Raw genomic sequence first — 24,771 nt, forward strand, 5'->3', positions numbered from 1 at the left:
CTGCCCTTAAACCACTTGGTGTCACCAATACTTGAGTCCTAGTGGTAGGAAGCAGGGCTCATCATGCTGCCAGATAACCCTGCTCCCAGATAACCCAGCTTCCCCAGGCCCATCAACGCTGGGATGCCCAACTGTGGAGAGCTTGGTTCAAACATGGCTTAAAGAAAGAGGCCATGAGAATATACAGCTGAAAGCAGCAATTCTCACAGCCTGTTTCTGTAAACAACTAGGTTCTCAGGGTTCTCAGATAGTTTTCTCATAACAGGTGAACATTCTATCTTTGTCTGTTTTGGGAAAGTAAATGTGAGTTTTGAGAACCACTCATATCACGGTGAGAACACAAACCACAAGTATTGAAAACAAAAGGAGGGGTTAGAGTTTGCTCTGTAGCCTATGATGAGCTCAGATTTTGCAATGTGTATGAGCTTGATTAACACTGTTATAAAAAGTGAATGTTTGAATCAATAAATCGAAGTCGATGCTGATCAACAAGGATGGGTCGTCTCCCTTCGCTTTCAACACCCAACCTCAAAGTCCCCTGAAGCCAGACACTGCTCTTTGCTGACTTTTATTGACACAGACAAGTCTTGTCTGGATCCTGCTCCTTGGAGCTGGGCCCAGCCCCTGGTCCCTGCCTGGCGCCATCATGCAGGGACCTCCATCTCCCCTTGTGGCTGCTCCTTGGTCTCCAGCGCCTGGCGTGTGTCTACCTGCCACTGCTGCACCAGGTCTGTCGGGGTCTTGCCAGCCTGCAAGAGTGGGCAGAGAGGCTGGGCATAGGGTGGTGCAACATGGGGGCAGGAAATGGCTTCAGTGCTGGCCTCACACACTCACCTCATTCTTGGCCATCATGTCAGCCCCATGCAGGATCAGCGTTTTGATGATCTTGTAGCGACTGAGCCGTGTGGCATCATGCAGCGCTGTGTCACCCTCCTGTGAGAGACACAGCTTCACTGGACAGTGTGGTCCAGGGACAAGGACCCTCTGCTTGTCCCCAGCACACCAATCTCCACACAAGGGGGACGCTCCTGTCCCAGACCTGGCTGCAGCTGCAACCATCCTGGGGCAGCAGTGTGTATGTCCAGATGCGCCCCACTGTGGGTGCTGGAAGCCCTTGGAGGGGTCAGCAAAGGGAGAGGGATCAGTGTTGCCTGCAGTGATGCCTGGATGGCTGCAGCACTCACCCTGTCTGGGGCATTGATATCCACCCCGCAGTGGATGAGATGCTCCACAATGTCAAGGTGTCCGGTTCGGGTGGCCACGTGAAGGGGTGTGCTGAGCAGCTTGAGGGGGGTGAGATGGACATCAGGGGGGGATCAGCACCCACAGCTGCTAACCCAACAGAGGGTCAGCTCTGGTACTCCAGGGTATGCCCCTGCCCCTGGCACAACCCTGTGACCTGCTCTGCCCTGCTCACCTTGTCCTTCACATTGAGGTCTGCCCCACGGTCCTGCAGCAGTTTGACAGCATCCAGGTGCCCACCCCGGCAGGCCCAGTGCACGGCCGTGCAGTCCAGCTGGACATACAGTGCTGTGTCATGGTGGGGGACACCCCTACCCTGTGCCTGTCCCCTGCCTCAGCAGGTCCCCGTGCTGGAGCTGAACTGGCAGAGCCCTGCCTGCAGCCACCTCCGTGATGGGGACAGCACTGCCCCACTGCAGGGTCCCCAGTCCTGCCGTAGTTCTGGCTGCAACACACCCAGATGCTCAGACCAGCACACAGCTGGAAGCAGAATCCAGCCTCACCCGGTCCCTGAAGTCAACAGTGGCCCCACTGTCCAGCAGCTTCTGCAGGATTTCCATGTGTCCCTCCAGTGAGGAGCGGTGCAGGGCTGTGCGGTGGAACTGCGGGACAGGGTGGCACGTTGGCAGAGGGATGCATCCTCCCCTGTCCAGTCTGGTTGTACCTCCAGCCCTGTCCCAAGGGTCCCAGCGCTCACCCACAGGCGTGGTGGGGCATGGCTGCAGGCCTTGGTGGCATGCAACAGGCCAGGAGGCAACCAGTGGCTGCCAAGGATGCTACCTCATCACAAGTGTCAGGGGAGCCACCGTCTGCCAGAAACTTCTCGATGAAGTGCATCTTGCCCTGGACAGCAGCTCGCAGGAAGGTCTCTGGCTCCACAGGACCATCCTGACAATGGCACAGGCTCAGGGCTGGGGCAGCACAGGGGTGCAGGAGAGGGGACAACATGAGGGCCCCCTGCCCTGCTTCCCCATGAAGGTCTCTGAGTGGCAGGGTGACCCGGGGGCTGGCCTGTGGGTGGTGCAGCCCCTATCCCAGCAGCCCCCTCCCACAGCTTGGGACCCCTGACGTACAATCTCCAGGGGCTCAGGTGGTGGAGCGGGCTCGGGGGTGGCTGCCCGCTCTGCCCGGCGCTGCCGGCGCTGCTTGCGGAGCTCGATGAGCCGTTGGATGCTCCCCACGTCGATGATCTCCCGCCTCAGATCCACGGAGCTCCTCCGCACCTTCTCCTGGCCCTGCCGAGCACACACAGTGCCCCGTTTGACTTGTCTGTGACCAGCCACCCCTGGCCAGCCTGCAGCCCAGCCCACTCACCTTGATGGCCTCAAGGCCCCAGTTCCTGGGCCCGCGGCGTTTCTCCTCCTCCAGCTCAGGTGTGTTCATCCGCTCCACGGCCGGCGGCTCCTGTGCTCCATCCCCTCTGAGTTTCTGCACAGGCACAGCGGGTGCTGCATGGTCTTGTCTGGGCACAGAGCAGCCCCACTGCCTCCATCCTCAGCCTGCTGGGGAAGGTGGCTCTGGGCATGGCTTCACTCGCCGCTGAGGTCTGCAGGGTGCTTGGCAGCCCTTGGGCTTGCCCGCCCACCCTGCTTGGTAAGCTGGACACCTGCTGGCTGCTCAGTCCTGCCCCATGGGCTAGAGCTGCTGGGTTGGGAACTTAATCCCCCTGAGAGCCCTTGGACACCTTCATATATCCCCCAGGATGGCAAGGTCGGTGCCAGCCTCCTCACATCTGAGTGCCTAAGGATGGACAGAGTACAATGGGGGTTCCTACAGCCCAGGAAGGCTCCCCTGCCCTGTGGACCCACCTCCTCCTTCTCCTCTTCTGCCAGCTTCTGCTCGATGAGCTCCTTGGCCCGTTCCACATCCAGCTCCATGTCTGCCTGCAGTGCACAGTCCTGTGCTCTGGATGTATCCTCTTCTTCTTGCTACCAGGGGCAGGGAGTTCCCAATCCTGTGTCCCGGTGCTGCCGGCGGCTTTGCTGGCTGTGGGGCTTTATGCTGCTGGTCCCTCTGTCCCACAGCCCAAGGGCACTGACAGCTGTGGCTGCTCCACATGACTGGGGCAGCTTTGCCATGAGCTCACCCTCCTGCTTTCTGGCCCTGACTCACCTCTCCAGCCACACACTCTCCTAAAGAGGCCCCCCCACACACACCCTGGGTTGACCAGGACATCTGTGCTTGTTACGGGGAGCTGCGGTGTGCAGAACCTGTGACAGCCAGTCAAGAGAGGCTCAGCACTACAGGGACATGATCCAGGGTCATCCCATAGGCATGTGGCACCTATGCCTGTGGCACCCACCTTGGGCAAGCAAGATGCTCCCATCTCTGTCCAGTCAGATGCTGCAGCAGCCACCAACATTGCCTGAGGTTCCCTGGCCCCTTGGGCAGTATGGGGGCCTGCCCACCCCAAAGGGAGGCAATGGGTCCTCTCAAGTCTCTCAGCAGCAGCAGGCAGCAGGGGATGCCAGGAGTCATGGCCCCTGTGTGCTGCTTTAGAGGATGACCTCAGGTGTGGAACATTCTGAGCAGCTCTGCCAGGGTCCCCGAGGCTGCCTGGCTCCCCCACAGTACATGGCAGGCTGGCAGCAGGAGTGGCCTCACGTGGGGCCAACAGGCAGAGCTGGCAGCTATTCCCGGCAGCAGGAACATTGTTCAACCCTCCTGAGAACTCCCCCCTTGTAAGGTGAGGCAAACACTGCCTTGTGCAGGGACAGTTAATGCGCTGGGCACCATCCACCAGCACAGGACCTGGGGGAGGGACGGACAGCTACACGTCATTGTCACCCTCCTGGGCAGCTCCCAGGGCCATCCTGGGGTGCCCTGTCCCATGGGTGTGACAGGCCATGGTGGCTGTAAAGGTAGTCTTGCACTGTTCCCCTCCATGGACTGTCCCACCTAGCGCAAGGGCAGACACAAGCTTAAACCTCCAGAGGGGAAGCACCAGGAAAGGGAGGTGGTGACCCCACACTAAGAAGCAGCTGGGATGACAATGGGACAATGCAGGGGAAGGGTCCTGGCAAGCAAACAGCTAGGGCTGGCAGGACAGGCTCAGGGTGGCACTAGGGAGCAGAGCCAGGGTGTCCAGGCTACCCTTGACCACCTTGTGCCCATTCTGACATGGGAGCAGATACAGGACAGGCACAGGGAGCACCAATGGCTATGGGTCACAGCCCCCTCCAGCCTGTCCCCAAGGCCAGAGAAAGGATGAAAAGGCTTTATTGATAAATACAGACTATGTACAGAGGGGAGACATCTCCACCCAGCCCAGCACCCCACGGGTCTCCAGGCCAGGGGGAAGCCAGAGCCCAGTGGGTCACAGCCTCTCCCTGCCGGCACAGCCTGGCAGAGGAGCCCCAGCCCCAGAGACGTTTGGTCTTGAACCTCCTTCAGCAAACACGGCGCCTGCCCGTGTCCCCGGCCAAGGGGAGCCACTGTGGTGGCACAGCCCCATGCACACCTTCCTGGGGGGTCACCTGTGTGGCAGCCTCAGGGGGGAGCAGGAGCAGCTCCAGATGGGCCAGAACACAGCACAGGGAACTCCCAGAGGTACCACATCCCCCAGCCCCCTGCCCTCTCCCCTCAACCAGCAGGGGGTGGCTCAGTTCCTGGGTGCAAGGGGCTGGTTGACAATCACTTGCACAACAAAATCCTTCTGGATCTTGGTCTCCTGCAGTCGCGTGCGGTCGGTGAGCAGCTTGCCTGAGAAGAACCAGCGCTGCCAGGCCAGGTCAATGCCCTCCTGCGCCTGCAGCTGCTTCTTCAGCTGCCCGATGGTGTCGCTCATGCTGGCACTGAGGCGCAGGTCCTTGCCAGTGGAGAGGCGCACCTTGAGCGTGAACTCCCGCCGGGCGTGGGGCGGCGGCTCGGCCGGCTCCACTGCCTCCTCCTCGCTCCGCTCCAGGATCAGGTTGACCGGGGGTGCCAGGCAGTAGACGGGCAGCTGGTACCGGTTGCCCAGCTCATCATAGCACTCCGTCAGGGACCCTGGGGACAGCAGGATAAGATGCTAAGGGTGGGCATCCCCATGGACCACTCAGATGGGGACAGGGCCACCTCAAGCAGCATGGCACAGCCTGCGTTTCTCCCCTTGGCTCTGGATGACAGGTGGGAGCCCCTTTCTACTCCAGCCTGGGACCCCAAGTGCCCAGATATGGAACATTCAGCACACACCCCACCCAAACCCCCAGTGCTGACCCTCACCATGGGGCAGGGTGATGCTGGCTCCATCGAGGATGGCCTGGGCCAGGCTGTGGTCATTGGCTTCTACAGCATAGGCAGCTGCCTTCAGGGCATCCCAGATCTCCTTGCGGCCTTCAAAGGCTGGTGCTGTGTCCCAAAACTCGTCCCGCTTGCTGCGCAGCTGCCCGTCTGTCATGGGGTAGTCACTCTTCCACTTGGGACACTCCTTCTTCAGGGGCTCATTGCGGCCTGCAGACAGGGGGATACTCAGCCAAAGGACAGGGTTTCCCCTCAGGTCCTGAGCCCCCCACCTCCCCACAACCACAGGTTCTTCCTGGAGACCTCCTGCACTTCAGCAAGGGTCTGAGGAATCACCCTGTCCAGTGAACAACAGCCCCCAATGTAGCCAGGGGTAACTGGCCTAAGCAAGCCTGGCCGAAGATCCCACTGGCCCTATGGCAGTTGCTCCCCCAAGTGACACCCTTTGCCCCCAGGGGGGACAAGGGCTCTTGCTTCCTTGCTTGGGGGACCAGCCACTGTCCCTTAGGGTAGCCACAGGGCCTCGGGGCCCTCTGAGGCAGCGCAGTATTTATAGCTTGGGGAATTAGCCAGGAAATAAGCTGGTGAGTCGGAACGAGAAGGGGATTATAAAGGCTGAGCTGCAGCAAAGGGGGGTCAGGACTTCACTGTCCCCTCTGCCCACCCTGGGATGACAGGGACCAGCTGCAGGCAGGGCAGCAGGCACACAGCATCCTGGGCACCAGGGGCACAGAGGGCATCGCTGCCAGACTGCAGGTGCCCCAGCAACGGGCTGAACTGAGCTGGCTTTCCCCAAACAGCCCCTAGCCACATCCCCACAGACCTTCAGCAGCCAGCACTGCCAAGGGATCTGAGCCACCCCAATGCCAGTCCCAGATCACCAAGCCCTCCCTACACTGGGCTGTGGCCCTGTGGGAACAGCCCTGTCCCGCCGGTCCCACAGCCAGGCCGGACATGTGGGGCAGGAAGGAGTTGTTGTCACTCCCAGCTGAGCTGGGGACAATGAATGATAACAGCTCCTTCCTGCCACCCCCCTCCCTGAGCTGGCCAGGCAGCGCCCCTCCTATGGGGACAGGATGAGGGGAAAGTGAGGCTCCAGCTGGGCAGGAAGATGCCTGTGCCCACACAGCGACCTGCCAGGCAAGGTGATGCCACACACCCCAGCCACTGGAGACAGCCACCACCGCCAGCTGTGGCTGAGCCAAGTTCCCCAGGCAGCTGCTCCTGAGCAAGTGTGTGCTGACACACAGCACTACAGGACCTTTTCAACTGTACCAGCCCTGCCTCACCTTGCCCAAGACCACTGGAACCAGCATGGCATCTGCCTCGCAGCAGCACCCACCTCAGGGGTCCCCAGGGGCTCAGCTACCCCGGGGCTGGGCACTGAGCATCCCTGGCAGGCAGCATCCTGCTCACATCCCCGGAGCAGCAAGGGCAGCCGGCTGCAGCCAGCACTGCCGATTCAGCAGTCACCGTGCTGGGCCACAGGGATTTACAGCACCACAGGACACGGCAAGGTCAGAGGCAACACCTGCCCCAGGAGGGCAGCGGAGAAGTGTCCACAGCCAGCCTGAAGGACATGTCTGGGATCATGTCCCCATACTGCTGTGGCCGCCAGGCTGGGGCTCATATTCTCACAGCCAGGACTCCTGGCCAGCACTCCCAGTCAGCACCATTCCCCCAGCTCTGCTTGCAACAAAGGGAAGAGGCTGGCCCAGGAGAGCAGCAGGACTGGAGCTGGTGGGGGGGGGTTGGCTGTGGCAGGGAGCAGGGACAGGCTGTGGCTGCCTCGTGTGTACAGACATGCCCAGCAGCCTTGCCCAGGTAGGCAGGGGCTTAAGCCTAGTCTATTTATTGCTACCACCCAGCTGGGCCTGCACCTTCTAATCACCTCCTGCTGCTCTATTCCTAGCCCCTTGTGCAACTCTCCACGGCAGCACCACCAGACAGGTCCATCCGCTCGCTGTGCCCGGCCTCAAGCCAACAGGATCTGGCTGGCAGCCTGCTCCTCCTGCCCTGTGCCTGCAGCACCCTGCCCGTGGCTCAGCCCCCACGGTGCCCTGCTGAGGGACCCCCAGGCAGGAGGATGTGACCCAAAGGCTTCCCTGCCTGCAGGAGCCTTAGGCAGCCCCAGCTGACAGGTCCTGGGGGCCCCAGAGAAGATGTCAGCCAGAAGGCACACACCACTGCTGCCAGCAGTGCTGGCTGGTCCACTCCCGAGCCAGGCAGGGCTGGGATGCCGCATGCCACAGGCATCCCCAGCTCCTGCTGTGGTAAGCTGCTCACCCCAGGGACAATGCTGTCACCTGCTGCTGGGAGTCCTCAAAGGACCCTTCCACAGGGGGTCACAACAAGCCCCAGCCAGGGCAGGAGCTGGCCAGGCAGGTGGGCAGCTTAGCAGGGCCCCTGTGGCAGCAGGGGTGAGCAGGCAGAGCCCCCCTCCCCACTGATGGTAGGTCCTCGTGTACTGGGACCTGCTGGCACAGGGCATGTCCCTTAGCAGCTGTAGCCTTGCTTCATCCCCCACCAGCTGCTGAGCAGCTCCCATGGGCTGGTGGAACCAAAAGGCAGGAACCAGGCAGGGCACCTGGCACAAGGGACAGCCCTGCTCCCCCAGGAAGGCACACACTGGAAGAAAGCAGCAGCAGCGACTCCAGCAGTATACCAGGAAGGGACCATGAGCCATCCCAGCAGAGCAAGTGGGGATGGAGACACAGGCTCTGCAGCCAGCTGTTACCTGGCACGGGAGGGGATCACACAAATCCAGATGTTGGGATCTGACATCACCCCCATCACAGCAGCCTGAGCCACAAGGCAATGACAATGGTCCTGCATCCCACCAAGCTGAGGGAACAGTCAGCCAGGAACCCCAGGCCTCACCGATACCCTCAAGAGGGCAATCCTGGGGGGCAAGGTGAGTCGGGGTGGGGCAGCCATCACCCCAGTCCATACCAGTAGGGCACCCCCGGGGCTGGCTGGCACACCGGGAGCCGCGCACGGCAGGGACGGCTGCCCACGGCACGGGCACAGCCTGGCCCGGCAGCCACGGCCCCCCGCACGTTCTGCCGGAGCGGCGAGCCCCGTCCCACGGAAAGCGCCCTTCCCTCGCTCCCTGATCCCAGCTGCGGGCGGGGGCCGGGGCGTCCCGTCCCGAGCACACGCTTCCTGCCCCTCCTCTCCGCCGCCCACTACCGCTCTGCCATAAACACGGTAATTACCGGCTGCGACGGCACCGGCCGGGGAGGCGGCAAGGGAAAGGCGTGATTCATCCTACCAGCCCACGGCTTCTCCGCCAAAACTCCGCCGTACCCATCCCCGCGGCCTCCGGCACCCTCCGGCATGGCATCACGGGGAAGCGCCTCACGGCACCCGGGGGTTCGGCTACCGGTAACTCCGGTGGGTCGCACCAGCCCCACCGCCGCTCTCAGGACCGGCGCAGCCGCTCCCTGCCCCGGCCGCACCTCCCGGAGCCCCGGGGCAGCGCGGAGGCGGCGGCGCCCGCCGGTGTACGGGACAGCCCGGACCGCGAGCGGCAGGACCCGGCCGTTCGCAGGACGCGCCGCGCCGCGCACGCTGCCGAGCCCGGAGCGGGGCATCCGCCACCCTGCAGTCCTGCCAGGACAGCACTTCCCGGGAGGAGCCGGGAACCGGCAGGGCTCGGCTAGACGAGCAGCCTCACCCCGCACAGCCTCCGGGGCACTGGGACAGGAGCCGCGGTTCCTGTCCGCTCCCGAGGCCGCGCACCGGTCCGGGAACCCCGAGGGCACAGAGCGGTTCCGGGATTGTGCAAGGGGGGAGCTGTCCCATAGCGAACTGTGCCCCTCCGGTGCCCACGTTCCTCCCGCGCCGCCCCCAGGAGGACGCGGGACCCCCCGCCCCAGTGCCCGCGATCGCGGGGGTGCCCAGCCCGGACGACCCCCGCTCACCTGCTCGCTTGCGAGTGTTGCCGCCGGCGGCGGGCCGCTCCCGGCGCTGCCGCCCTACGCAGCCGCCCATGGCGGGGCCGACCGGCGGCGCTCGGCATCGGGGCTGCGCCCGCCCGTGCGCGCGGGGCCCGGTGTGCGCGCGGGGCCGCCCCGCCCCCCAGGCACACGTGACCGCCGGCACCGCCCCCGCGCAGGCGCAGGCGGGGTGCGGGGGCCGGGCCGCGGCCCTGCGCGCGGGTGTCATGGCGGCCGCCGGGGCGGAGGCTCTCGCCGCCTCCGTGCGGGACTTTGTGTCCGGGCAGCAGGACGGCCGTGCTGCGGAGGTGGCGGCAGGTACCGCGCGGGGGCGGGGCGGGGCGGGACTGGGCGTGGGCACGGCGGCGGGGCCTGGAGCGGGCGTGGGCACGGGCGGGTCGTGGCTGCGTGGGGAGGGGTTTGGGAGGAAGCGTGGGGCTGCGGGCAGGGCAGGGTAGGGTAGGGTAGGGTGTGGACAGAGCGTGTCTTTGGGTTGTGGGGCTGCCGTGCGGGCAGGGCACGTGGGAAAGGGGAGGGTAGGGCCTGCAGGTCGGAGCTGCAGGAGGTGCGCGGTAGGAGCGGGACAGCCGCGAGGGTCGGGGGCTCCAGGAGCGAGGCACGTGTACGTGGCAGAGAAATCGGCCGTGGGACGCGAGCTCATGGCCTTGCTGAGGGACTGTGGCAGGTGACAGTTGCAGACTACCCTCTGTGGTTTCTGGCTACACTTTGGTATTTGATTTTGTCAGATAATTTATCCTTCTCCTTCGAACAGCAATTGGGTGACTTTGTTGCATTAGGGAAGTTACAGCTTCAGGAATGTGGCTTTCTAAGGATAAGGTGATATTTTTGTGTGTGTAGGCAGTGGCTTCAGCATGTTTTGGGAAGGAGCTCGGAGAGCCGAGAGGGGCTGTTCTGTGTATGTTACATTACACAGACAGGTACCTTTTAGAACCTTTCCTGAGGCCTGATGGTTTGTGAACTGCTATGTAGTGTCTTGGTAATGAGATGAGCTGGCAAAACAGAAAGGAAACCCAGTGGCCTATGTAACACAGAGTGAAGAAAATGCCAGGGAAATTGGGAAGAATTCTCTAAGCTATGTGACATTCAAGATGGTGCAGAGGGGTTACACAGTCTCTGACATATTTGGGATGTACGTGGGGAAGGATAACCTGACAACTGCTGTTGTCACCTGATGTCATGTTAGAGAAGTGTCTGGAGAAAGCTTTGTCTGTTGTAAGACGTACGAAGAAAATTGCTCCTCCCAGCCCTTTTCAGCCGTGTGGCTCTTGTGACAAGACCCCCTTCACAAACAGTGGTGCTGGCAAGCGTCCTTGAGCCCCCCTGACCTCGTACAGAACCACCACACATCAGAAAGGATTAAATTGCATTGTGTATCCTTGAGCAAAAAGATAGGGAGGTCTTTTCTAAGCTCACGGCCATTGTGCAATTGCTGTTACAGCCACACTGAGCTTCGCCAGTTTGTTGCTAAGGACTAAAATGAGCGTAACTTGGCAAGTGGCCTGAAGGCCTTGGTGCTGTCACAGGCAGGTTGGGCTGCATGGGTCAGTGGGTGGCAGGAGGAGTTCATCTTAAATTCATCCTAAAACATGAATTCATCTTAAAACATGGGGAGAGAAGGCTACTGCTGTTACAGAATCCATTACACATTCCCTGTGAATGTTGTGCTCACATTTTGAAGGTGTGGGGGAAACAAGAATGAAGTCCTTCAGAAGGGACTAATACCTAGAAGGACACTGAAAGAGGGAGAGACCTGTCAGGAAAGAGAGCAGCTTGGTTCAGAGTAGCAGTCCAGCACAGGGTGAATGGCTTCCTTCTGCTAAGTCTCTGGGAGCTACAGGAATGCCAGAATACCAAGGCAGCCCCTCCTGGTAGAGGGATTCAAGGTGCCTGATTAACCTTGGGGCATATGTGCTGCTGCCAGATGTGGAGGCAGCAGTTTCAGGGCTCACCACTGTGCCTGCTGTGCTGATGAGGCAGCTCCAATGAGCTGTGCTGGCCACGGGCACCCCACACTCACAGGCTGTGCCAGGGAGGGGTGGCCACACTGTATGAGGCAAAGCAAAGCTGGTCACACCGGGGTCCCTGAGAGCACAGGGAGCTCCCTTGCTGAGCTGAGCAAAGGAGCTGCTGACCTCAGGGTGTATCAGTACCTGACTGTGCTTTGGCCATCACACTGCAGCTCTTTCCTGTTGAGTAGGGAGCCAGAAGCTTTGTGTAGAGCTGCTTTCAGTCTCTGCAGACAGAGAGGCAGAGCACCTGGCCACAGAGATGGCATTTGTCTCAGACTTTTTCTATGATGGTGCAGAAGCACAAGGGCTCTTCGTGAGCTTGCAGAGTGAGACACTGGGATGCTGGATGTGGAGAGGCCCTCCAAGCTCCCTCTGCAGCCCACTCTGTTTTGCCTGATGCAAAGCATCTGCTTGCTGTTTCACTGTTGTTTTTCTGCAGGAAATTTTGCCAGCACGTCATGGCTGTCCCTGAGGGTGCCCCCTTTTCAGTCTGTGCCCGTCAATTCCAAGACTTGCTGGGCTCTTTTTCCACACAGCTCCCCTTATCTGTTCTGTTTCTCAGCTCAGGCTCCCTCTCCCTGCTGCGCCAGGCAGGACTGAAAGCTCTGTCTCTGGAGTCAGGACTGCCTGCTGTCAGAACACACTGTCAGAAAACACTGTCATCCCATCCCTAGAGACAGCTCTGTGATGAACTGTGTGTCTTAATACTGGAATTAACTGCTTAGGAAGGGACAGTAAAGGCTTGCAGCAGCAGGAGACACTAGCTGGAACAAGGCCTGGGAAAGCCCATAATGAAACCTTTGGGCTTCTCAGAGGGTGAGTGCCCTGTCAGTCATGTAGGTTCAGCAGGGCAGAGAGGTGAGCAGATCCCTCCAGAGTGCCCAGAAGTGCCCCTGGGCAAAGACACTCAGTCTCAGTGACTGCCAGATGATTTGGGTTTTTTTTAATGGGAATGCTGTTTTGTCCAGGCAGAAAGTGAGGGGTGCTGCTTGTTTTCCAGCAATGTCACTGGACACCTGTCTGCAGGTTAGGGGTCTGAAGGAAGGCAGTCCCATGCCTGCCAGCATATGTCTGAGCAGAGAGTGTACACAGAGCTTTCCTTCTGGGGAGGTGCCACATTGGCAATGGGTGGCAGGAATGGAGAACCTGCCCTTCTGCCAAGGTTCTTGTAAGGTGCAGCAAGCAGGTCCTTACCAAAGCATCCTGAGGAGTGACTCTTCCCCCAGTTGAATTGCAAGAGTACAGAGGCCATAGGTGAATGAGGCAACCTGGCAGGGAATCTTGAGTCAGAGTTGGAAATAGACTCCAGGAATCCCAGCATTTTATCTTCCTCTGTCCACAAAACTGCCTTTCTCTGTGCCCTCCATCTTGGAAAGAGTGCAGTTCTTGCACAGCATGGAGGTGATGGAGCCAAGGTGGGAAGCTGAGTGGTCACTAGTGTCTGCACTGCTTGTTCAGCCAGTTCTCCCTCAGGAAGCACCTGGAGAGCTGCCCTCTGTCTCCTCACAGCATGCTCACATTGGAAAAGGGGGTTTTAGTATCTCAGAGAACTGGAACACAGCAAGACTTCTCTTAGGAGCCACACATACAGCCATGCTGCAGGGAGAGGGTGAGGCAAAGTGCAGGCAAGCTCTCCCCTGGCTGTCTCCTCTCAGCTCTCAGTCTCAGAGGTGTTTGCAGGCAGGGCTGGAGGCAGCCCCACCAGCTGAGTGCACATGGCTCCTTTGGTGCTTGGTGAGGAGGCAGCACTGACTGGCTATTCCCAGGGCAGTGCTGGGATGTGTCCCAGCACCCATCTCCAGCAACATGCCTGCATGATCTCTCTGGTTCACTCTCTTTACCTCCTTTCTCCAGGGGTGAAGGATGGAAGGTGGACGGTGCTGCAGCTTGTGGAAGCCCTGGGGTAAGAAAAGCCTTATGCAAGTTATACGTTGGGTAAGGGCCTTGCAGGGGACATTCCCAGAAGGAGGCAGAGTGAGAAGGACAAGTGTGCTCATCCAGGATGAGCTTCAGCACTGGATGACACATGGCAGTGGACAGGATGTTGTCTGCTCACAGCGTGGGGCTTGAGCAGTGCTTTGCCCTCCCTGGATGTGGGAGCTCTTTGGGACAGAGCAAGGCCAGAGCAGCTCCTGATGCTCTCCCAGGACAGAGGAGAGGTGTTGTGACAGGCAGCATGCTGCAGGGCACTTTTCAGCTGGGGCTGTCCCCAGCAGGAGCTGCCTGAGGACACAGCTGCACAACACCATGTCACAAGTTGGCTGGCTCTCAGCTTCTGCTTTTGTGTCCAAACTGTCATGGCCTAGGCTCATTTCTCCCAAGCTGGGGGCTGGGTGTGCCTCACTGTAAGAGGCTTTATCCTTTTTGACCCTTGTGATTTTGGGAGCATGGTGCAATAGCATTTTCTGTGCTCTGACTTGAGAACTTGGATTTCTTTCTGCATGGTCCTGGAGCTGAGTGCACACATGCAGCACAGACAGGGGGAGAGGAGTCTGTTTCCACTCTGCCAGCAAGTCAGGCGTGGTCAGGCCCACAGAGGGACACCTCTTTGGTTTTGTGCCTGCTCAGGATGTGCTTCCTGCTTGATGTACCTGCTCACAAGAGGCTTCTTGGGCTTTCTCCCCTCCTGGCCTAGGTTTTCCCTGGAGAACACAGATCCTCGGATGCGAGGGCGAGGCATCCAGCTGTTGTCGCAAGTCCTGCTCCAGTGTTACTCCCTGCTCCAGGAGAAGGAAGGTAAGGGCTTTCCTGGCCCTTGAGTGTCTGGCTGGGGACAAAGCCTGTGCTATTAAAATGTCTGTCTTGCAGTTGGCAAAGGGATTGATTTAACACTGTGACAACCTTGTACATGTCTCTAAGAGTCAAAGTCCAAAGTCCACAAAGCTTTGTGCTGCAGCCTTTTTGCCAAACTCACCACACAATTCAGGTCACTACACCAAATTGCTGGACAGCCGGGGCCCCTGACAGTGTGTGGGTGTTGCACACCAAGGTGTGCTCAGCGCCACGTGGGACACATTGGGGATATATCTGTATGTCAGAATCCTTGGGTGGTGACTCAGAGCAGGAACACTGTCCTTCACACACCAAATCACACTGCAGCCCTGCAGCCTGACCAGCTTAACGCAGGAGGAACCCTGGGGAGGAGGGGAGATCAGTGTAAGGATGGGAATGGACTGGGGCACTGGGGTGGGGAGGGGAAGATGCCCTGTTCATGGAGGCAAGGAGAAGGTCTGCCCCTGTTAAATGCCCCATTAGCAGCTGGCTGGCAGCAGGGAAAACCAGTAAGTGCTAACAAGCTTTGGCTTGGGCTTGAAGGCCTTGCAAATGAGAAGCTTAACTTATGCCAGCAAGCTGGCTAGACAGAGGGCCTAGCTAGTAAGTAAGGTGGAGGAAGGGGAGGATGGAAGTAAAAGATGCTTAGTCCTTGGAATTTGGCTCTCTGGCTGCAGCCAGGCAGGGCTGAGAGCAGCTGTGCATAGAACCTTGTCTGCTGCAGTAGCTGGAGACAGGTGTGATGACTGAAGGGAACTGGGGTGCTCTGGAGGGGCAGCCAGAGGTGGGGAGGTTCAGTGGGGATACTTGAAGGAGAAAAGAGACTCAGGGCAATTGAGCAAGGGGAGTGAGCTGTGTTAGAGCCTCGTGTCCCTGCTCACGCAGGTAATTTCTCAAGTGCTGCGTCAGGCTGCCTCCTGGGGGGCTGAGTTTCTGCAGCAGCTGTGGGCACAGGATGCTGCTAGCCGGCTCTTCCAGTCTGCTTCCTGCTGCCACTCCCCAGGGCTGGGGTGTGCAGGCGCCCGTGGCCGTGACTCAGGGGCCAGGAATGTGTTGTGGAGCTGAGCTGGAGGAAGCCAGAACTCCTGCCCCAGCTCTGTACCCCACCCCATGACATCCTCCAGCCTCTGCTGAGCAGACTGCCACTCTGCTGCTGGTGTCTGCATCCACATGTCAGGACAGGCCAGGGCAAACGCCTCTTGGGTAGCTCCTGCACCTCTGCAGCAGCCAGAGGTGCTGTTGCCCTGCTGCCATTACGCGTGGGCTGCTTACAAGAGGAGGGCAAAGGTGTTGGAGCCAGGTGGGTGCACCCAACAGCAGCAGTTTGTCCTGTTCACCAGTGCAAGATGTGCTCACTCTTAGTCCATCAGTTTGTGGTTGAGCTGGGGCCAGCAGCCAGCAGCTGTGTTTCCTAGGGCTAAAACACATTGGGGTCTGTTTCTGACAGTGCTGCACCTGGTCCTGTTCTATGAGAGCCGGCTGCAAGACAATCACCTGGTGATTCCCTCGGTGCTGCAGGGACTCCGGGCACTGGTGAGCTCACACCCCCAGCCCACAGTGCTGGGCTATATCCCCCAGCAGTGCCAGGGAGGTGCAACACCTGGGTATGGGCTGGAGCACTTTGTCAAGCAGGGTCTGGCTGGGCTGTCAGCCCATCTGGCAACATTGCCCTGTCTCCTCTCTTCTGCTGTGCTTCTTGTGGAGGAGCCAGGGACAGGAGACTGCCTTGGTTTCTTGCCCTGTGGTAAGGATTCCCTGGCCACCCTGGGGAGCAGCACAGATGTTGGGCATCTTATCCTGTTCTGTCTGGGGAAGGAGTGTTGAGCTCTCCCTCTTGTGGAAGAGGATTCTGCAGGCAGCTGCTGCATGGAGGCAAGAGCTGTGTTATGTGGCTGCCATCATGGTATTCTATTCTTGCTTTCCTCTTCCTGTCCCCAGAGCATGTGTGAGGTGCTGTCCCCAGGGCTAGCAGTGTCTGTGCTCAAAGCCATCTTCCAGGAGGTACATGTGCAGGTGAGCAATGTGATTTTCTATCCTCCTGTCATTGATCTCTGCTCTGTGTGTGTCTGGGAGTGGCCTCCTGCCCTGAGGACTGGCCATTTAGCACAGTGTAGTGCTTCTGCAGAGCTCAGAGACAGCTTGGATCACTGCAAGAGAGACTGTGAGAGACAGACAGCAGCCAAGAATCCTGTTTGGCCCTTGTCCTCTCTTTTCTCAGCCCTAGGGGAATTATTTCCTTTTGCCCCATTCTCTGTGTTTAAGTGCCCCCAGTCCAGTTCTCCTCACTATAAGATTGTTTCTGCTGGCAGTGCCTTGGGCAGCATGTGTGGCCCTGGTGTGACTGATAGTGCATTCATGCAGTGATGGGACAGAGTCATGTTCATGTGCCATTGCATAGGCATGTGCACTTGCATGTGATAAATGGCATCTCTGTGCTAGGGAGCAGCAGCTGAGCTGCTGGGGGTCCTGCTCTCTCTCAAGGGCATGTGGGGTAGTGGGTAGCTGTGCTGCCATGTGTAGAGGATGGTTTTGATTGGTCTGTTCCTCCCTTCAGTCCTTGCTACAGCTGGACCGCCACACAGTCTACAGCATCATCACCAACTTCATGAGCACCAGGGAGGAAGGTGAGGGGCCAGATGCCAGAACCACTCTGGGATTGTTGAGGCTGGGAAAACTACTCACTTTCACCTTCTCCAAGGGCTCTGTGGCTCTGCTTGGGAGACCTGGAAAAGGACTGTGAGGCTGGGGCAGTTTGGCTGATTTAATGCCATGTTTTAAGGTCTGATGTCCTGCACCTCCTCACGCTCCTTCTTTCTGCAGAGCTGAAAGGCCTGGGTGCCAACTTCACCTTCGGCTTCATCCAGGTCATGGATGGGGAGAAGGATCCCCGCAATCTGCTGGTGGCCTTCCAGATTGTGCATGATCTCATTGCCAAGGACTATGACCTGGGTGAGCCTAAACCTGCCATGCAGAGCTGACTGGGAAACATATCCCTTTTCTTTGAGCTGTTGGAGGGATGGCTCTTGGGTCTGACTAGGCATGGGGTGGTCCTTAACATGCTTTAAAAGCTGCAGAGCTGGCTTATTGTGGGTGCTGAACACAGCTGCTGTGCCTTTTTTGCCCAGTATCTTTGCTCACCCCGTCTCTCCTCTGTCTGCAGGTCCCTTTGTGGAGGAGCTGTTTGAAGTTACATCCTGCTACTTCCCTGTTGATTTTACTCCTGTGAGTGAGTCTGCCATGTGCCACAGCCTGTACTTTCTGGTGTTTTCTTAGGGGGTTGTGTCCCCTCCAGGGAATGGGATGAGAGGGTGGCCAAGGGTCTTGGCTGGGCAGTGTTCAGCTGTGAGCTGTGGTATCCAGGCTGACAGGCAGGTGCCAAAGTAGCTGCCACAACTGGTGCTGCTGCTGCCTTGCTGGAGATGAAGTGATGCAGCTTTGGCTGATGGCTGGGTTGAGATGTTTCCTCAATGGTGGGTGACCTGCTCTCTGCTTCCTTTCCAGCCCCCCAATGATCCTCATGGCATCCAGAGGGAAGACCTGATCCTGAGCCTCCGGGCTGTACTGGCCTCTACAACTCAGTTTGCTGAGGTACAAAGCTCCCTGGGGTTTCTTGTGCGCCTCACTGTTCCATTAGCACAGGCTGCCTTTCATAGTGCTGCAGCTCCTGCTGTGGCTCTGTGTGATGGGGAAAACTGGGAGCAGGAGCTTGCACTTGGGCAGCCCTGTCTCCTGCTGGGGCTGGTCATGGGGAGGGTGCTGACTGACACCCTGGGAAGGGGCTGCCTATTGCAGGTACCCCTTCACCTCTGCTCTCCTGGCAGAGGCTGAACTTGCAGCCTTGCAGGGCCATGAACAAGGTGGTACAAGGGATGGGCTGGATGAAAGTGTTTCTCTCTGCAGTTCCTTCTCCCTCTGCTTATTGAGAAGTTGGACTCAGAGCTGCAAAGTGCCAAGCTTGACTCGCTGCAGACTCTGGTAAGGAGAGATCCCCTACTCCCTTCAGCCTACAGCTGATTGGTGGCAGTAGCAGCTGCCAGCCACTTCTGAGCCCGTCTCCCTGCCAGCCAGAGACTCTTGCAGAGCCACAATTACCAGAGTCCTGGTTTGGCCCTGCATCACTCTTTCCTGTTTTTCTTGAGTGATTTCTGCAGCTCAGCATGAACCTGCCACGATGGGCAGTGTCCACGCACTGTGTCCTTCTGGTACTGGCTTCTCTGTGATGCTTTCTCCTGTCTTCCTCTTGCAGACTGCCTGCTGTGCCATCTATGGGCAGAAGGAGCTGCAGGAATTCCTTCCCAGCCTCTGGTCATCCCTGCGCAGAGAGGTGAGTCCTGCAGGGCTCCACCTGGGCTGGGCTTCTGCTGAGCAGGAGTTCTCTGCCAGACCAGGTGGGCCCCGTGTCTCCCAGCAGTCGCACCTGTGACCTTGGACTGCCCCAGGTGAAAAGTGGAGGGGACAGGCCAGCCCTATCAGCATGTCCATGTGGCTTGAATGTGCCATGCTGCATGTGCAAATCACATGGGAAGTGAGGCAGGAGCCTGAGCCCTTCAGCCTGCATTGGGAGCCTGAAGCCCGTGGTTGTTGTCAGCAATGGAGCTCAGCTCATCCTTTGGCCTTTCCTGCAGGTGTTCCAGACAGCGAGTGAGAAGATTGAGACGGAATGCTTGACTGCACTGCGTGCTCTCTCTGCCTGCCTCTCCCGCTCCGTGCTCAGCTCTGATTCTGAGGATCTGCTGGACTCCTTCCTCAGCAGCATCCTGCAAGGTAGCTAACAGACCTGCCCCATGCAGCCAGGCCTGAAAGCATCCTAGGTAGACATGTGCCTTCCTCTTCTCTTTCAAGCCTCTTTTCTTTCTAGTCCTCACAGCAATATTTGGCTTCTCCAAGGTAATTGGCTGCAGAAAGGGAGGATAAGGGGATTGAGCTGCTTCCATCTCTGCAGGAACTGCACTCTGCGTGCTTGGAGCTGTGGGAAGCTGCTCAGCTGGAGAGGCTGTGCTGCAGCTCAGAGCTGCACCCTGGCAGCACGTCCCAGCCCACTATCAGCTGTGTCCCTGCACGCGAGGCAGAGGAGCAGCTGACGCCCAGCCTATCTCAGATTGCAGGCACCATCTGTGCGAGCCCGACATGAAGCTGGTGTGGCCCAGTGCCAAACTCCTGCAGGCAGCAGCGGGCGCCTCCCTCCGCACCTACCACCGCATCAGCCACAGCGTCCTGCCCCTGCTGCTGGAGCAGTACACCAAGCACACGCAGGTGAGGGGCACCCACGGGGCCTGGGACAGCAGGGTGTCTGAGAGGATGTCCTTCCCTGGCTGTGGGCAGAGACCCCATGGGCACCCTGTGGCCTTGCAGTGCTGGGCTGAGGTGCAGCTCTGTCCCAGCAGTGACGGTGATCTGGGTTACACCTTTGTGTCCCTGCAGAGCAGCCAGAGGAGGACAATCCTGGAAATGCTGCTAGGCTTCCTGGAGTTGCAGCAGAAATGGGGACATGTGGAAGAAGGTGAGGGTGGCTGGTCCCTCTGGAGGCATCTGCATCCCAGGAGCTCCTGGCTCTGACCTCACTTTCCTGTATGCTGACACACAAGGAGAACTCACTGGCCAGTGTGGCTGCATGTGTGAGCCCCTGCCATGTCCCTGGGACCCTGCATGATTGGGTATCAAAAGCAGCACCCCAGAAAGTGTCTGTCAAGTGCTGTGATGGTGGCTATGTGGTGACAGCCAGACACTGGCAGTGATTCCTTGCCCCTCTCTCCAGATGAGAGCCCTCTGCTGTCGCACCAAGCCCCAGTTTGTTCTGTGGTGTTCTCGGCGCTGCTGGATCCCAGTGTGCAGCTGCAGCTGGTTGGGATCAAGGCACTGACTGTCCTGGGCTCCCTGCAAGGTTGGTGCCTTTTTTCCCTTGAGACAGGGGGAGGTGTCACCATGTTCTGAGAGACATGGTGGCTGCTGGGACATCCTTGCCTGCTGCCTGTAAGTGCACAGGAGTAGCAGCAGTGTGTTCTACCCAAGTCATGAGCTCCAGGGACATTTGGTCTCTCTCTTGCCTGTTTGTGCTGGGCACCTTTCATCTCTGGCATTTTGTGTGCTGTTGCATTGCTGCTGGCCTGGATGAGGGGGAAGGATTGTGTCCAGCACACCAGCATCTTTGCCTTTGGCCAAGGGTAGGATTCCTCTATGGCTCTTGTTACAGGCTTCCTGTCTTCCTCTAATCTGGAGCTGGTTGTGGATCACCTCATCCGTCTTGCTTTGCATGAGGAGGATTCCCAGAGCAGGTGAGGGGAGGGCTGGCATCATGCCCACACTCTGGGTGGCTTTGCTGTAGTCTGAGGGAAGGCACAGGAACTCTCTGAACAAGAAGACTGCATGGAATAAACCAGACAATTCATGGGCTGGAAATAACAAAGTTGAGCCTGTCAAAGCAGGGGTTCTGCTCTGCCTACCTGAGGGGTGAAAAAGGCAGCTGAGAAGTGGGGTTCTGGAGACACCTTCTGGCCAGGTCTGTGCAGCTGGTGTACAAGCAGCCCTGGATTTGCAGTCCTTGCATCACCTTTCCCATTCTCTTTCCCCCTGGCAGTGAAGCAGCGATGGAGGCAGCTGGGTCCCTGGCCCCCACCTACCCAAAGGTTTTCTCTGGACACATGGTACCCAGGCTTGAAGAGGAGCTGCAGTTAGGTAGGGCTGGGAAAGGAGTGGTGACTGGTTTTGGGGTAAAGCCTTTTCCACCCCCATTGGGCTCCTGCCAGGCAGTGGGGCTGTGTTGTGTGGTGTAGGTTGGTGGCTGTCCTTGGGGTTTCCCAGCACAGGCACTGTGTGCTGGCACAGGGGAGGCTGTGGCTGGTCTGGCAGCCAGCCTGTGTGGGGCCAGGGCCACCCTTGTGGGAAGGAGCTGCCCAGCTGCAGAGCAGGCAGAGTGCCTTGGGCCTGGCATGGGCTGGGTCTGCTGTGCTGCTTCACCCCATCGACCCTGGCAGGCTGTGGGCCCTGCTGTGCCTGGCTGGGGTGTCCCCAGGTCCCCCTCTGAGCTGTGTTTCCTCTGCAGAGCGGGAGGAAAGCCACCACAAGCGTCACTCCTTGCAGCAGCGCTGCCTGCAGGCCCTGGCAGCTGTGTCCACCCACACCAGCATCGTGAAGGACACTGTCCCCATCCTGCTACAGCATCTCCAGAAGGTGCAGAAAGGTAATGGAGCTCCTGCAGGCAGCTCCACAGAGCGTCTGGGTAGGTGCTTCCTGTTACTGGTGATGGCTGGGAGAGAGCTGGAATGGCAGTGTCACAAGGAATCCACACCTGGCCTGTGAATCCCACGGGTGGAGTGGGAGTCAGAAGAGCTGCATTGTCCCAGGATCCTGGTGCAGATCAGGGGGCTGGCTGTTGAGGCTGATTGACTTGGTGGTGACTGTGCCTTGCAGGGACTGAGGCCAAGAACACCCAAGACGTGATCTCTGTGTGCCAGAGCCTGCACCGTGTGGCCCTGCAGTGCCAGCAGGATGCTGAGGGCTGCTGGTACTTCCACCAGACAGTGGTGCCGTGCCTGCTGGCCATGGCTGTGCAGGCAGCCATGCCAGGTAAGTGCAGGGCTGGAGTTGGGAGAGGGGAGAACAGGCAACTCCTGGGCTCTCAGGGGTCCCTGATCCTGCAGTCAGTGCCACTGCTGATGCCTTTTGGTACCCATGGCTGTCAGGAGTGGGCTTCACTGCTCCCCACCCTTGTCCCAGAGCCCTACCCCACTCTGGTGTGCATTCAGGGGGCTGTGCCTGCCTCCTCCTTCTGAACAGCAGGCTCCAGCAAGTTCCATTCCTCTCACTACCTGCAGAGAGCACCCATACACTGCCAGGCAAGGCACTGCTGGAGGAAGAGGTGCTGGCTGCCATGATTCCAGTCATCAGTGCTGCCACCGCTCACCTGAGCCCTGAGTGAGTGAAGCTGGGGCAGGCAGCTGGGTGCTCCATTGTGGGGAGGGAGCAGGCTGCATGCCCCCTGCTGCTGTCTGTACAGGGTGGCCCTGTGCCTCCTGGGAGGTCTCTGGTGACCCTTCCAGAGCAGCACACTACAATGTCTTTTCCTAGGCTGGCTGCCCAGAGTGTGTCTCATGTGGTGCCCCTCTTTCTGGATGGAGATGTCTCCTTCTTACCCCAAAACAGTTTTCCCTGCTCCTTCCAGCCTTTTGGGGTATGTTTGGTTGGGGCTGGGGCACCAGAATGAGGATGTTTGCACAGGCTGGCAGCAAGGACTGTGATGAGATGGACGCTGTTGTTCCCTTGCAGGATGGGGAGCACTTGGAGGCACAGAGACGCCTGGTCGCCCTCCTCATGGCCTTCGTCTGCTCCTTGCCCCGCGATGTGCGTTCAGTGGAGAGGAGCCCTGCCCAAGCACCCTCCAGCCTCTGTCCACACCAAGCTCCATGGACAGACTGAGGGAGCAGCTGCAGCCCTGGGCCATAACACGTTGTGTCTCTTCCAGGTGGCAATCCCTCAGCAGGAATGGCTGCTCCGGGAGCTGCTGGCATTGAGCTGTTCCTCCAACTGTCCCTTCACGGCCACCACAGCTGCCAAGTGCTTTGCAGGGCTGGTGAACAAGCACCCAGCAGGTAAGGGGGCTGGGGCAGATGCCAGGTGTCCCTGCCCACTGCTGACAGGAGGAATGGCTCAGCTTGTCCCTTCCATCCCCAGGGCAGCAGCTGGATGAAATCCTGCAGCTTGCAGTGAACAGGATGGAGCCCAGCCTGGCGGAGGGGCCCCGCCGAACGCAGGCACTCACCCTGCTGCTCTGGGTAAGGCCAGTCCTGGATGAGTGGGGCAGGGGGGCTGGGGGACCCAGCCTGGCACTGACTGTTCTACCTGCACAGGTGACCAAAGCCCTGGTGCTGCGCTACCACCCCCTGAGCTCTTGCCTGACAGACAAGGTAGGTGCTAATGGGGCTGGGTGGTCTAAGAAACCTGCCTTGCTCCTCCATGTTTGGCTGGGCACCCCCAGGAGCAGGGCACTGTGTCTCAGGGCTGTCTCCCTCGCAGCTGCTGGGCCTGCTGGGTGACACAGAGCTGGGCCCTGCCACAGCCGATGGCTTCTCCTTGCTCATGGCCGAGTCCCCAGACGTGCTGCACAAGGGCTGCCATGCTGACGTGCGCATCATGTTCCGCCAGCGCTTCTTCACTGACAATGTCCCCAAGCTGGTGCGAGGCTTCCATGGGGCTGGCCCCGGTGAGTGCCACCCCCAGCCCAGCCTCACCACTCCTGACCCTTTAACCAGGGGACCTGAGCCACCATCTCCTCCTTCTGCAGGCTGCTTGTAACCATCTCTGCTCTCCACAGATGTGAAGGCCAATTACCTGAAGGGCCTGTCCCATGTGCTCAATCACCTCCCCAAACCTGTGCTGGTGACAGAGCTGCCCACGGTAAGAGCCAGCCTGGGTGGCAAGCAGGGTGAGCTGTGATATTGTGGAGTGCATGGTTTGGGGTTACTCATGTAACTGTGTTCTCCCTCTCTCTGCAGCTGCTTTCCCTCCTGCTTGAGGCCCTGTCCTGCTCAGATCGTGTAGTACAGCTCTCCACACTGAGCTGCCTCCACCCACTGCTGCTCGAAGCTCCCCAGATCATGAGCCTGCATGTCGACACACTGGTCACCAAGTTCCTCAACCTCACCTCCAGTCCCACCATGGTGTGTGCACCCCCTCCTTCCTCCCTGCTGTGCCCCTCTCTCCTGCCCCCTGTGCTGCCCTCATCCCTGTCTGTTCCAGGCTGTCCGCATCGCCGCCCTGCGCTGTGCCCATGCCCTTACCAGTCTGCCCACAACAGTGGTAAGTGCTTCTGCAGCACCCTGCTGCCTGCTCCTGCATGTAGAGGGGCCAGGGCTCCCAGACCTCCTGGGGGCAGCCAGCATCCATTTCTCTCACAAAGAGCCCCTTCTGTCCTACAGCTGCTCCCATACAAGGGCCGAGTTATCCGGGCACTGGCCAAGCCTTTGGATGACAAGAAGAGGCTGGTGCGGAAGGAAGCAGTGGCAGCACGCGGAGAATGGTGAGCATGTGGAAGTAGCTGCTGGGGGGGTGCCAGTGTGTAGGGGATGTGGCTGATGGCACCGTCTCTGTCCCTGCAGGTTCCTGCTCGGGAGCCCAGGCAGGTGAGCACCCTGTGTCCCCTCCCTGTGCTGACCAACAGTCTGACCGGCGCCTCGCTAAGCCACCAAGTCATCCGACCAAATGCCACGGACCCTCTGGATCCTCAGAGCCCAGGAGTGCCCTGAGTGCTAGGGCTGGAGCGTGCAGGCCAGCAGACAGCACCCCTCACTGCAGTCCCTTCCCAGCACCCACAGCGGGGAAGGAGCTATGCTGCTTGTGGCTTGCCCACCCTCTGCTGCAGCCAGGGACAGTGATGGACAGCCCCTGCCACATGTGAGTGGAGAGGACACGTGTGGTGTGTGCACACGTGTGGTGTGTGACAACCCATGTACCAGAAGAATAAATATATCTGTTTTGATAATGCTCTGAGGGTCTCCATGCAGCTCAGGCTGGGTCCTCAGTGCTCTTCTCTGTGTTCAGCTGCTTAAGATCCTGCTGGTTATAGACCCTTC

At 59.2% G+C, this 24,771-nt stretch overlaps 3 protein-coding genes across 5 annotated transcripts; 1 reads left to right on the forward strand and 2 right to left on the reverse strand.

The window, feature by feature from the left end:
• Positions 1-314: 314 nt before the first annotated feature.
• On the reverse strand, positions 315-4,634 carry ANKRD2 (ankyrin repeat domain 2). Of its 2 annotated transcripts, XM_014275520.3 has the most exons (9): positions 3,051-3,181; positions 2,557-2,670; positions 2,316-2,477; positions 2,023-2,130; positions 1,746-1,844; positions 1,418-1,516; positions 1,185-1,283; positions 835-933; positions 315-749 (listed from the first exon to the last, which is right to left on the reverse strand). In XM_014275520.3, exons 1-9 carry the CDS (start codon positions 3,117-3,119, stop codon positions 645-647), a joined length of 954 nt encoding a protein of 317 aa, XP_014130995.2. In that variant the 5' UTR covers positions 3,120-3,181; the 3' UTR covers positions 315-644. The 2 variants fall into 2 exon arrangements, 1 of the variants encoding a protein (XP_014130995.2); XR_012581121.1 differs by having other exon boundaries at positions 699-749; positions 835-1,283; positions 3,051-4,634.
• Positions 4,635-4,699: 65 nt separating this feature from the next.
• UBTD1 (ubiquitin domain containing 1) lies at positions 4,700-9,577 on the reverse strand. Its single transcript, XM_074545085.1, has 3 exons — positions 9,390-9,577; positions 5,446-5,673; positions 4,700-5,229 (listed from the first exon to the last, which is right to left on the reverse strand). Exons 1-3 carry the CDS (start codon positions 9,457-9,459, stop codon positions 4,844-4,846), a joined length of 684 nt encoding a protein of 227 aa, XP_074401186.1. The 5' UTR covers positions 9,460-9,577; the 3' UTR covers positions 4,700-4,843.
• A 5-nt stretch (positions 9,578-9,582) lies between these two features.
• MMS19 (MMS19 homolog, cytosolic iron-sulfur assembly component) lies at positions 9,583-24,682 on the forward strand. 2 transcript variants are annotated; one of them, XM_074545077.1, is made up of 31 exons: positions 9,589-9,722; positions 13,289-13,337; positions 14,070-14,170; positions 15,654-15,739; positions 16,145-16,219; positions 16,761-16,830; positions 17,027-17,155; positions 17,367-17,428; positions 17,708-17,794; positions 18,107-18,181; positions 18,453-18,530; positions 18,832-18,970; positions 19,305-19,459; positions 19,628-19,706; positions 19,962-20,087; positions 20,397-20,478; positions 20,781-20,878; positions 21,246-21,383; positions 21,614-21,769; positions 22,018-22,117; positions 22,271-22,373; positions 22,469-22,543; positions 22,665-22,791; positions 22,874-22,974; positions 23,050-23,106; positions 23,216-23,402; positions 23,514-23,596; positions 23,695-23,859; positions 23,939-23,998; positions 24,118-24,218; positions 24,298-24,682. In XM_074545077.1, the coding sequence occupies exons 1-31, from the start codon at positions 9,632-9,634 to the stop codon at positions 24,323-24,325; spliced, it is 3,063 nt and encodes a 1,020-aa protein (XP_074401178.1). In that variant the 5' UTR covers positions 9,589-9,631; the 3' UTR covers positions 24,326-24,682. The 2 variants fall into 2 exon arrangements, with proteins under 2 accessions (XP_074401179.1, XP_074401178.1); XM_074545078.1 differs by lacking the exon at positions 15,654-15,739 and having other exon boundaries at positions 9,583-9,722.
• Positions 24,683-24,771: the final 89 nt, after the last annotated feature.

The sequence above is a fragment of the Zonotrichia albicollis genome, chromosome 7, assembly GCF_047830755.1.
Source record: "Zonotrichia albicollis isolate bZonAlb1 chromosome 7, bZonAlb1.hap1, whole genome shotgun sequence".
In the NCBI taxonomy this organism is placed as follows: domain Eukaryota; kingdom Metazoa; phylum Chordata; class Aves; order Passeriformes; family Passerellidae; genus Zonotrichia; species Zonotrichia albicollis.

What these genes read in the sequence shown, in the direction of transcription:
- ANKRD2 (XM_014275520.3), bottom strand. Translation starts at nt 3,119, where the DNA reads ATGGAGCTGGATGTGGAACGGGCCAAGGAGCTCATCGAGCAGAAGCTG. An exon ending in CACCTGAGCCCCTGGAGATT is followed by an intron (nt 2,131 to 2,315) that starts GTACGTCAGGGG and finishes TGCCATTGTCAG; the next exon opens with GATGGTCCTGTGGAGCCAGA. An exon ending in CCCCTGACACTTGTGATGAG is followed by an intron (nt 1,845 to 2,022) that starts GTAGCATCCTTG and finishes CCTGTCCCGCAG; the next exon opens with TTCCACCGCACAGCCCTGCA.
- UBTD1 (XM_074545085.1), bottom strand. Translation starts at nt 9,459, where the DNA reads ATGGGCGGCTGCGTAGGGCGGCAGCGCCGGGAGCGGCCCGCCGCCGGC. An exon ending in CAACACTCGCAAGCGAGCAG is followed by an intron (nt 5,674 to 9,389) that starts GTGAGCGGGGGT and finishes CCCTGTCTGCAG; the next exon opens with GCCGCAATGAGCCCCTGAAG. An exon ending in CAGCATCACCCTGCCCCATG is followed by an intron (nt 5,230 to 5,445) that starts GTGAGGGTCAGC and finishes TGCTGTCCCCAG; the next exon opens with GGTCCCTGACGGAGTGCTAT.
- MMS19 (XM_074545077.1), top strand. Translation starts at nt 9,632, where the DNA reads ATGGCGGCCGCCGGGGCGGAGGCTCTCGCCGCCTCCGTGCGGGACTTT. An exon ending in TGTGCAGGCAGCCATGCCAG is followed by an intron (nt 21,770 to 22,017) that starts GTAAGTGCAGGG and finishes CACTACCTGCAG; the next exon opens with AGAGCACCCATACACTGCCA. An exon ending in GCTCCTTCCAGCCTTTTGGG is followed by an intron (nt 22,374 to 22,468) that starts GTATGTTTGGTT and finishes GTTCCCTTGCAG; the next exon opens with GATGGGGAGCACTTGGAGGC.